This window comes from Podarcis cretensis (genome assembly GCF_951804945.1).
Source record: "Podarcis cretensis genome assembly, chromosome: 6".
Classification (NCBI taxonomy): domain Eukaryota; kingdom Metazoa; phylum Chordata; class Lepidosauria; order Squamata; family Lacertidae; genus Podarcis; species Podarcis cretensis.
The window spans coordinates 92,291,299-92,303,362 of NC_137175.1; the positions used below are offsets into that span (position 1 = coordinate 92,291,299).

The 12,064-nt window shown below is 44.3% G+C and overlaps 1 protein-coding gene across 2 annotated transcripts in view; it reads right to left on the reverse strand.

The window, feature by feature from the left end:
* Positions 1–994: 994 nt before the first annotated feature.
* The window catches only part of LMX1A (LIM homeobox transcription factor 1 alpha), a 76,178-nt gene continuing 65,108 nt past the window's right edge, over positions 995–12,064 (reverse strand). For both annotated transcript variants that reach the window (XM_079981635.1, XM_079981636.1), the window contains 5 exons: positions 8,815–8,984; positions 6,212–6,289; positions 4,996–5,065; positions 2,718–2,891; positions 995–1,831 (listed from right to left, as the gene is read on the reverse strand). In XM_079981635.1, the coding sequence (XP_079837761.1) occupies positions 1,671–1,831; positions 2,718–2,891; positions 4,996–5,065; positions 6,212–6,289; positions 8,815–8,984 (653 nt within the window). In that variant the 3' untranslated portion in view covers positions 995–1,670. The remainder of the gene's footprint in view (positions 1,832–2,717; positions 2,892–4,995; positions 5,066–6,211; positions 6,290–8,814; positions 8,985–12,064) is intronic.

Here is a 12,064-nt window from a genome sequence, read left to right on the forward strand (position 1 = left end):
GGATACCCATGACAATTGTCAATGTTATTTTGTCAAATTCTTTGTGGTGTTTTGTAGATCCATCTATTCTATTCTTCACTGCATAATCACCAACAGCAGTGGAGGTTCTGGTTTCTGAAAGGAGTCAACCATTTAGTTTCTTAAGTGTTCCTACATCGTGCCCTTGCGAATCTTGATAGTGGGATTCTTAAACTCTCCACAGCCCATGAATGTACTCTGGAACTGTTAGAAACTCCAAAGGCAGCTTTTCCATTGCTTTGAAAGATGCCTTCATTTAGAATAAGGGCTTCCTCTGCATGTATGTATAAGGCTAACCTCTGTGCTGCTGATGGGACACGAAGCATGATGTGTCTCTTTCTTGGGATGACAATTCTCTTGTATAGAACTAATGTTGGCTGCAACCCGAATTGCACTGAAGTCAATAGCAGAGTTTTCCTTTATTCTAATGGAACTAGATTGCATGCAGAAGGGAGGATGGGAAACCCTGATATTTTCAGACATGGATTTTCATTTGAAAACCAATGAAGAAATGGAAAGCATCAAATTGCCTCCAGCTGAGACTGCTGCTCTAATTCTGCTTTTCCGTCTTTGCAAACCAAATGTGATATTTTAGAAAACCCAATTCTTTCGTTTCATAACTTAAGTGCATTGAGCAATTTCTTCAATATAGTTCACTCAGAAAATAAAGTTATTTTTTGCTGTGCAGAACTTTTCTATCATAAGAGATAAACCTGATGCAATATTAGGTGCGCTTGTATCTTGTATATAAATGCACACGCCCTTTCATGAACACACTCAAACACCTTGACACACATGTTTGCCAGGCACCAAGAGCTTACAGCTTTCTAAATTGATAACTATGTGAAGAAACCATGAACCTTCCCACCCCCCCCCATACATTTTTGGCAGTGTCAAAAATGCCTCCCATGTCAATTATTTTCTGTCACTCATTACAAAATAATAATAATAATAATAATAATAATAATAATAATAATAATAATAATAATGTTCATTTATTAGTTTAAATTGCTCTCACTCTCACATGCCCAGATCTAATTGACTTCATTCTGATATCATCCTGTTCACTGTGTGATTCTGATAAGGTGGGTTCACTTACGTGATTAATCCAGGAAGAAGAAAGAAATAGCAACCAAGGAAGAAATGATAGCGATGCAGAAATCGCAGAAGCCACCAGGAGGAACCACGTTGCCAAAAAGGATTGCAAAACGCGCAAATTATTGAAAATGATCTGTGTGTTTCCCCCCCCCCAGAAGGGTAGTCCACCCAAATGAGGAACTTTTGTTTCAGCCCCAAAGTTCAAAGTGGGAAATATTGCTTGCCTATCTAGTCTAAGCCTAAAGTACTGATTTTTTGCAACTTGCCTTCAAGACAGCCTTAAATAAAACAAGGGGGGGGGGATAAGTTTTTGTCTTCTTTCATGCATTCCTTGACACTTCAAAATTTAAAACTCAGTTTCAAAAAGTCGTTCCATAAATGGATTAGCGAAAGGAGAACGGAGTTTTGAATTCTTCCTTCACAAATGTTCCTGATTTCCGCTGAATTTTTCAAATGGGAAACGAAGCTAGCAACTTCAAAATCCTTTCCTCTCCTTCTCTCCAGGTGGCACCTGCAGTGAGCCCAGCCGTGGTCTGCTCAGAGCCTCAAATGCCTCAAGATGTGAAGTAGGAGCTTTGCATGGAATACAGGTGGTCAATGGGGTTCCCCACTCTGGACTGCAAGGGCCCAGCTTCCACAGTTGTTAAGAAACAGTCGCCCAGGTTGCTGAGGGAGGTGTCATCACTGTCCATCTCACACAAAAGGTGCTCAGAACCTTCAGAACAGAGAGAAAGATTCGTTCCACTCAGGCACAATCCACTCACACAACACTGAAATGAAAGGGAGCTGCTTGGGTGCAGAGTCGGGCTCTTGCGCAATTATTTTTATTGGCGCTTGCACGTGAGAACTTCTTTCAGAAGCCTCATCAGAATTTTGACTAAGCAACTCTAATGATGATGATGATGATGATGATGATACAGTGGTACCTTGGGTTACATACGGTTCAGGTTATATACGCTTCAGGTTACAGACTCCGCTAATCCAGAAATAGTGCTTCAGGTTAAGAACTTTGCTTCAGGATGAGAACAGAAATCGTGCTCCGGTGGCATGGCAGCAGCAGGAGGCCCCATTAGCTAAAGTGGTGCTTCAGGTTAAGAACAGTTTAAGGTTAAGTACGGACTTCCGGAACGAATTAAGTACTTAACCCGAGGTACCACTGTATCTCTCATGTGTTTGAGGTAGCTAAACAGACATACAACCTGAATCAGGGATCTAGACCAGGCATAGGCAAACTCCAGCCCTCCAGATGTTTGGGACTACAATTCCCATCATCCCTAGCTAACAGGACCAGTGGTCAGGGATGATGGGAATTGTAGTCCCAAACATCTGGAGGGCCGGAGTTTGTCTATGCCTGATTTAGATGGAAACCAGACTCATTAAAAATCTCAAGCTCCACTAGCTTAAGCCTGGAAGCCCAAACCCAGCACGGATATTGTCTTAGAGGGCTATGGGCTCTTGACATCCTAAATTCACATTGTTAAGGGGTTCCTCTTAGTCCGTATGAGACGTTGCAATGGGACATAAAGAAAGAAGCCGTTTCAAACTCTGACTCAATTTACAGCTCCCTCAAAATGTGCAATATGCAGGGTTTCCATTCTTACCATAAGGGTGCATGTGGTCTCCTGGCATTTGTGGTGGAGTGAGCCCTTGCCGGAAGGGGTCTGAGCTGTAAACACTTTGATCAATGACCAATACTTGTTGTGGAGGGGGTTGCAAGGTGGTATAAGAGTTCATGATTCCTTCGATGCCTGTGTGGTTGCCACCGTTTGTCTGAGCTGGAAGACAATGGCAAATAAAATGCATGAGTTCATAAGATCAGTCTCCCAGTACCTTATTATTTCACTTATGTCAGCAAGACCTGGCTCTTATCTGTCTTCTATACTGGTGCCTTTTTTCTTAAAGAACTTTTTTCTTGAATTTCTAGTCCCAGGAGGTGTGAACTCTTTCCCAGATCCCCTATTTTCAAAGCCATACCCAACCAACCCATATACGACTTCTCATAAATGAATTAAACCATCAGTCAACTCAAATATATGAGCTGCTTTAAGGGTCACAGACAGACAGACCTACATATTATCAAGTTCATGAAAAATATAACTATATGCTCCTTTGGAACTGGGATGCCAAGTTCACTGTAAGACAGGACTCCTGTGATGATGATGATGATGATGATGATGATGATGATGATGATGATGATGTTTATACCCTGCTCATCCGGCTGGGTTTCCCCAGCCACTCTGGGCGGCTTACAGCACATAAAAAATTGTAAACCATTAGATATTGAAAACTTCCATAAACAGGGCTGCCTTCAGATGTCTTCTAAAAGTTAGATAGCTGTTTATTTCCTTGACATCTGATGGGAGGGCATTCCACAGGGTGGGTGCCACTCTGAGAAGGCCCTCTGTTGCGCAGAATGGAAATCCCCCCCCCATGTTCAACCCCCTTCTCTCCCCTCTCTCTTTCTCTCTTTCTCTCATTCTTTGACATGCAAAAGAACCCTCAACATGTTCAGTCTTAGAGTCAATCCAGAAAAGATGCTGAAAGATAAATGTATGAATCTCAGACTTGTGGTTTTTTTGGGTTTTTTAGTTCAATACATCTGAGGGGATTTGGAGACATTCGATCAAGAAACTCCTCTGCTTTTTGTCTCACAGAGGGAAGTGTACACACTTTAAAGGGGGTGACTAACATCAGGACTTGCCGATCAGAAGGTTGGCGGTTCGAATCTCCACGACGGGATGAGCTCCCGTTGCTCGGTCCCTGCTCCTGCCAACCTAGCAGTTCAAAAGCATGTCAAAGTGCAAGTAGATAAATAGGTACTGCTCCGACGGGAAGGTAAAAGGCGTTTCAGTGCACTGCTCTGGTTCGCCAGAAGCGGATTCGTCATGCTGGCCCCGTGACCTGGAAGCTGTATGCCGGCTCCCGCAGCCAGTAAAGCGAGATGAGTGCCACAACCCCAGAGTTGGTCATGACTGGACCTAATGGTCAGGGGTTCCTTTACCTTTACCTGAGATCAGGAAAAGAACACAGGAAGGGTTTCCTACAAGTTCTTTTCCAATCCATGTCCCCTCACTGCCTCTGTGGCTGCTTTGAAGTAAAAGAGAGGGAGAGAGAATCTTCAGAAGACCCTGCCATGGATCTCCCAGTGCCTTGTTTTCATTGGCCCTTAATTCCTCTTATCATTAAACTAGATGTGTTCAGTGCTCAGGGTGGGAGTTGAGTAGCATCATGCAAAAGAGGGGCCGTTGTGCTAGAAGAGTGACCCAAGCATGGAAAGAAGAGTTGAGATCGGAAGCATGTTCAGCCTTGTATAGTAAGGGGAAACCGGGAAGCAAAGCTAAGGACTGAAAAAACTATGATTACAGTGGAAAACCCACAACAATCTGAGGAGAGTTCCCAGGTAGGACATGGCAGCCGAGATGTCCTAGGAGCAAAGGAGAAGTGAATCATAACTTCTCCGTATCAACAAATTCTAGTTTATCAAGGTAACCCCCAAGAACTGAGTGTTGACGAAACCATGGGATAAGTCAAATCGATATTGTGGGGAGGACCATAGCTGTTCATGGCATGCTATTAAAGTCTCTGAGGAAATGAAATCTTGCCCATTGCAGAGGACTGGTTCACTGGCCGCCATATATTGTTGATGCCCTCCCTCCTTCAACGTGGCATATTCTGCCTTCTGGCTCAAGTAGGAAGCACCTGCATTTGAAAGGAGGGGAGCTAGGAAATTATTCGGTCCTCCTGTCCAGCAACTCCTGGTGCCTCCATGGAAAAAGAATCCACTTTCCATTTTCAGAATCCTGGCTGTAGGTGGTGGAGTTTCAAGGAAAAGGGAACAGGCAGGTCCTGTGACAAAAGGGGGTTAGGAGACAGGCTTACCAGAAGTGAGCCTCTGTGTTGTTTGCTGATCTTGCTGTTGCTGCTGTTGTCGTCTTGCTAATTTCTTCATCTGTTACAGAAAAGGAGGAAAGGTTAGAACAAGCCAATATCCCCTCCTCTTCTTTTCCTAAATGGTGGGAAAGCATCCACAGGGTTAGCAAAAGCACAATGCTGTTGTTACACTCTGATAGTTATTAAGATGGGCTGAGAGAAAGCCCTGTCTGAGAGAGCCACTTCCGCCCTAAGGAGGAGGTGGGGTTGCGGGCTTCACGGCCCCTCCACACGCGTGGTGGGTGGAGGCCAGCCCCTGCGCGATTGGGGGGATTCCCAGCCACCTCACCCCCTGGCTGACCAATTGGCTGGTTCAGGGGGCCTATAAAGGCAGGATGTGGCCGGGGGTCTCCCTCTTTGCCGCTCGCCAGCTGTTCCTGCTTTTCCCACCCTCCCGCCCTATAAGATTTCATTCTTTGACCTTGCTATGGACCTTGGTTGGTCGCCGTTGAGGGGCCTGGTAGGAATTTTTCCACTTGGCAAATTGGCACCAGCCACTTGGTTTTCGCCCACCTCATACAAATCGTCACAACTTTCTGGGTATTGGCGGTTAGGCATTGGTATAGTTCTGTAGATGGAAGAGGGGAGATAGCGCCATCACCTGCCTCGCATATTGAAGGGTAGTCCATTAAAGCATTCCGGGGGGGCGTGGCCCTGTCTGTAGCCTAGGGAGGTGAGGGCCTAAGGCACGTCCCCTATCGGTGACCCTGGGGGAGCTCCTAGTTGATGTGCATCAGCAGGACTCCCCCTCTTGGTGGTTAACCCTTCCCGGACTTCGAGCGGACGGGTATAGTCGGATATAGTCAGTTAGGACCAATGCCTAAGCCAATACCGCTCATCACCTGTAACCAATAAAGTTGTGGCCTTTTTTAGCCCATTAACCTTAATAATTGTGTCATGTGTCATTATTTCCCCCTGGGGGGTGGGGGTCGGGAACTTACCATGCAACTTCTGCCAGCCTGTGCAGCTCAGTGCAACTATGCTAGACGGACCAATGGTCTGTTAGACAGCTTCCCAAATCCAAAAATGCCGTCTGCAAATTGCCTATTCCGACTCCAAACTAGGACTACATCTCCTGTTTAGATAGGTAGCCCTCCTATCTAAAAATGGATGAAAGGCCCCAGCGTCATTATGTAGTAAGTGATTCAAGGAGAAATGTTGTTACCTTAGCTCTTTGATTCTGGAACCAGACCTGAACAACTCGGACACTCAGACCCGTCTCGGCTGCTAACGTTTCCCTTATCTTCATGAAATGTCAGAACAGCAGACATGATTATTCGTTTAAAACAGAGGCAAAAGGATCAGAAAAATACTAAATGTGTAGGACTCTCAACACAAATTTCAACATTTTCATAAAAGGGTTTTTTTCATTTTTCGGCACAAAATCTCAGCGTTTGCAGTTGCTCCCTAGATTTCTCACCCAAATCCAAAACCACCAGAACTGGAAGTTTTTGGAGTTCGGCAGTCAGATTTCAAACATGTGTCTCCAAACAGAGGAGCTGTGAAAACCCACAGAATACTGATCAGTGCGTATCAAAAGTGATCACGGGGATGAAGCAACTCCCCTAGGGAGGAAAGTTGCAGCATTCGGGACTTTTTGGTTTAGAGCAAAGGCTAGTAGCAGGTGACAGGATAGAAGTTTTAAAAATTATGCATGGCATGGAGAAAGCGGGTGAAGAAAGGTTTTCCTTACTGTCTCATAACACTGAATGTTGGAAGATGCAGGACAGTCAAAAGAAAGTGCTTCTTCGCTCAGTGCGTAAACTATGGAATTTTATCCCACAAGTGGTAGCAATGGACACCAACTTGGATGGCTATTAGCTACAATGACTATGTCCTATCCAGGGGCAATATGCCTCTGAAGAGTAGCGGCTGGGGAACGGAAGTGGGCGAGGGCTTTCCACAGGCTCCTCACTGGCCATTGTGAGAAAAAGATGCAGGAATGGCTGGACCTTTGGTTTGATCCAGCAGGGATCTTATGGTTTAATGTGGGATTATTATTTTTCTAAACAACCCACAACTCTTTAGTTTTTCGCTGTAAAGGTAAAAAAGTTACAGATAGGTAGCCGTGTTGGTCTGCCATAGTCAAAACAAAATAAAAAAATTCCTTCCAGTAGCACCTTAAAGACCAACTAAGTTAGTTCTTGGTATGAGCTTTCGTGTGCATGTGTGTATCTGAAGAAGTGTGCATGCACACGAAAGCTCATACCAAGAACTAACTTAGTTGGTCTTTAAGGTGCTACTGGAAGGAAGGTAAAAAAGGTAAAGGACCCCTGGACTGTTAAGTCCAGTCAAAGGCGACTAGGGGGTTGCAGTGCTCATCTCGCTTTCAGGCCGAGGGAGCCGGCGTTTGCCAGCTTTCTGGGTCATGTGGCTAGCATGACTAAACCGCTTCTGGCACAACGGGACACCATGACGGAAACCAGAGCACACAGAAATGCCGTTTACCTTCCCGCCACAGCAGCACCTATTTATCTACTTGCGCTGGTGTGCTTTTGAACTGCTAGGTTGGCAGGAGCTGGGACAGAGCAATGGGAGCCCACCCTGTCATGCGGTTTCGATTGGCAAGCCCAAGAGGCTCAGTGGTTTAGACCACAGTGCCACCCACATCCTCTGAACAATAGCCGCTGGGGAACTGAAGTGGGGGAGTGTGCTGTGCTGCTCAAATCCTGTTTGGGGCTTTCCACGGGCATGTGGGGTGTGAAACACAGAGCAGTCAAATACAACATTCCTAGAGTGGACATATTTAGACATAATGAGGGATGTTTGTCCAGACAGTAGATAAACTTCCTGTTTCCTCCTGTGCTGGGACAAACTTCCTCTACATGTGACCAGAGGTGGGCGTGACCTTACCTGTGCAGGTAACAAAATAGCACAGGGCAGGCGGCCATCTCTCTCTCTCTGACTCCATTCCTCAAAGAAGCAACATCTCCTTAGCCTGAGATGCTCTCTTGCCAAGAGAGAACAAAGGAACTATCTCCTTATGGGATAGATAATATCTCCTTATGGGATAGATAACGTGTATATATTTTGTAACTTAAGTCTGCCTTCTGGGATCCATTTGTGAACAGAACGTGTGAGTAAACTCTTTTTATACTTTTCTACAAGACTGTGCTGTGTCTATTCTTTTTAGGAGAGCATAAAAGGGGTATTACCAGGAAACTTATTTTAGAGGCTTATGCAAGCTTGGCAAACCGATCCGCTGAGTAAGTTTAAAGAGGGAATGTTACTCTGCTAAATCATAGAACTGGTTAGGAAGGATATTATTAAACAATATATCCTCTCCTGCCTCCCTGAACATTCCCACAGGGCACCTCACTGGTCATTGTGAGAACAGGATGTGGGAATAGTTGGGCCTTTGGTTTGATCCAGCAGGGAATCTTTTTTCTAAACTAAACAACCCACAACTCTTTAGATTTCCCTGCAGGTAAGGGGCTCTCAGGCTTGAGTAGGGCTGCACAACTTGCAGTCCATCAGCACGTCATCTACATACAGTGGCTCACGCCTGGGTCCTTTTGCTGACTGCTCAGGAGTGATGGTCAAGTGTCTGGGAAATCACAACACCTGCCTGTTGGGCCGCATTCTGTTTAGCGGACCACACGCCTGAATCTGACTGCCACCGACAGAGCACAATGTCTAGGAATTCTTAAGACAGGCCATGGGATTCTACGGCCATGGGATTCAACAACATCTTAGGTGGTGTAAACTGGCTGCCTCTGGTGATTCCAGTGTTCATGGTGCCAGTTCCTTCTTATGATCAAACTGTACCTTCCTGCATGGTTTAGAAGACACTTCAAACGATGCCTTGAATGCCCGGCGCTGCTGGGTCGTCAAGATGGTCCGGGGTCGTTTCGGCCGCTTGTGGTCCTTGCTTTCCTCGGCTGTTTTCCCAGTGCCATCTCCCATTTTGCACAGGCTCCCTTCATCATCACTTTTACCTTAAAAGATTGGGGAAGGGGATAAAATCCCACACAGCGCGATTCACAAGCCAGCCTTTGCTTAAAACGAAATCACCCCAAATTGAGAAGCCGCATGGAAAAGCTCCATACTAACAGCAAGATGCTCAAGAATCCTTTCAGAATTTGCACAAGTAGGGCTACAAAGCATTCAGAAGCATTTGGTAAGGAAAGTAAAGACAGTGGAGAGAAGCCAGGGGTCCTGTTTTGCAACTTTTACAGGGGTGTGGCTGGGGTGGTTGTAAGGAAATAACAGTCAAAAAAAGCAGTCAAAAGAGGATTATAAAATCAATTCAAATCTGGTTACACAACAAGCCAGCAGCCATCTCCCAGGGGCCTAAATGCCAATGTGGTGTAGTGGTTAAGAGCGGTGAACTCGTAATCTGGTGAACCGGGTTCGCGTCTCCGCTCCTCCACATGCAGCTGCTGGGTAACCATGGGCTAGTCACACTTCTCTGAAGTCTCTCAGCCCCACTCACCTCACAGAGTGTTTGTTGTGGGGGAGGAAGGGAAAGGAGAACGTTAGCCGCTTTGAGACTCCTTCGGGTAGTGATAAAGCGGGATATCAAATCCAAACTCTTCTTCTTCTTCTTCCTAAAGAAGGATATTTAAACATCCTTCTGCAAACTAGAAACAAGATGGCCAGACAGGCTTCTCTGGGCAAAGGTTTCAAAGCAGGAATTAGCCTTGCTCCAGTTGCCACTAATGGAACCTCAGACAGCCTAACCCTAACCCTAGATTCAGACCATTTCAAACTTTTAAAGTCAACAGTAACACATGGAATTAAGCCCAGAGATTATACGTACAGGTATCATATGGTGTTTTTAGCTAACACCCAACCTATAGCTCAACTCCAAATGATCTTTAAAAATGTCCCCATTGCAGGGGAGAAATCTCACCTCAAGGCTCTCAAAGCATGCATCACGGCAGCCGGAACTCCACTGAAGAGTAATTAAGCAGGCTTTTCAATTAGGATATGTGTGAGACGCCAGGACACTTTGCCTGGGAGGTGTGGAAGCTCTTAAGCCATCAGCCTCCATTACTCTAAGTAAATGTCTGGAATAAGGTAGTCCTAATTTGGCAAGGTTAGCATTCCAGTAAAATGTTTGGCACTAGAGTGTGTGCCTTCAATACTATGCCGCTTCAGGTTGCACATGGAGGGGGATGTGCCATTTTTAAAAAATGTTCCCTCATATTAACAGTTCCTTGCAAACAGAAAATGAGCACAAGAGTGGAGAATGGTTCTGGCCCTAAACCAAGACCCAGCTGTGATAATTTTCAACTTGCACGGTGCATTTAAAAATGACAACAAATCTGTGGAGCGGTAAAAGCTTTCTGGGACATGATATATAATGAGTTAAAGAAACTGTTTAAGAAAACTTTTGTTAAAAAGACCAGAAGGTTTTTTTGTTAGGTATACAGTGGTACCTCTAGTTACGAACTTAATTCGTTCTGGAGGTCCATTCTTAACCTGAAACTGTTCTTAACTAGAGGCGTGCTTTCGCTAATGGGGCCTCTTGCTGCCGCCGGCACACAATTTCCATTCTATCCTGGGGCAAAGTTCTCAACTCGAGGTAACTCTTCCCAGTTAGTGGAGTGTGTAACCTGAAGCATTTGTAACTTGAGGTGTTTGTAACTCAAGGTACCACTGTAAAAGGTGAAGAGATACCAAAAGAAGACATAATACTTTTTATGTACGCAACGACGGCAGCAAGAATACTACTAGACCAGAGATGGAAGGAGGGAAAGGGCTGACTAGAGAAGAATGGTAGACTAAATTGATGGAGTATGCAGAGATGGCGAGACTGACGGGAAATATCAGAAACCAGGAAGACCAAGTATTTCTAAAAGACTGGAATAAAATTTTAATGTATTTAAAAGACCACTGTAAACAGTTAAAATCATTGGCAGGGATACAATGACACTTGTAATGTGAAATGAACTACGGTAACTATGGATATATAACAGATAGATAACAGTAAAAGATACAGAATATATATTTTTTTAATATGGAACTTTTGGAGGGAGGGAGGGAAGAGGGTCTGAAGGTTTGAAAGAACCTTTTACTTTAATGTTTTCATATGGTTAAAGTTAAAATGTATAAAAGTATGTAAAACCAATATTTTTTTTATTAAAAAAAATAAAATAAAAACAACAAATCCTCACTTGTCCCATCTCATGATGTGTTGCATGTATGGAATAGGCCTGAGTAGAGTTCAAAATAGTAGCATTTTACTAATGAATAGTATTTTAAAACAATGAGTTGATTGCTCTAATAAAGCCAGTGTATGCTCCTGATTCTGAATAACCTTTTTAAAAGGCACCTCACACTGTGTTGCACGTATGTTTTCAGACATTCAACCATTTACTGTACAGTGCAGAATATGGGAAACTGGAGGCAATGAGAGAAAAAGGAGTCAAGTTTGCATTGTGCAAACACATGTTGTGCATTCCCACATGTTTCAGAAATCCTAGTTTGGACCAACTTCTGAAAATGCTCTGTATTTTGCAACTTTTAATTGAAAGGGCAACAAGTCCCAAGACTTGGAGTCTATTCAGAATATATGCCAACTGAACCCATTTGCTAGTAGCTGGCAAATCACAGTCTCATTTTTACCAGTGGATGATGTTTTGGTCAAATATAGTGTGAATATTGTTATTGTTCAGGATTTTGTTCCCTCCACAGAGTCTCTTGAACTTAGAACTCCAAGTGGGCAACAGTGAATGTATCTTGTCCCTATGTTTGCTGCAGGAAACAGCACAAGTGCTCGATAAACACATCTGATTGCCGTATGTAGTGTGACACTGTTCCTAGACAAAGGTGCTTAAGATGTTTTCTGAGCCTTCTGGCACTTTACAACAACAGGTTCCTCAACTGCTAAATTTGCAATGAATTTATGATTCAAGAAAATGCCTACTGAATTTTTCAAATTCTGATACCCCACGTTGGACTTCAAATTATTATGTTGGCCACTCTGAAATCAATCGCATTGGAGAAGTGACGATTGGTTGGTTTGTGTTTGGGGGCCAATCATTTGGGTAAGCATGATATTCCAGAACTC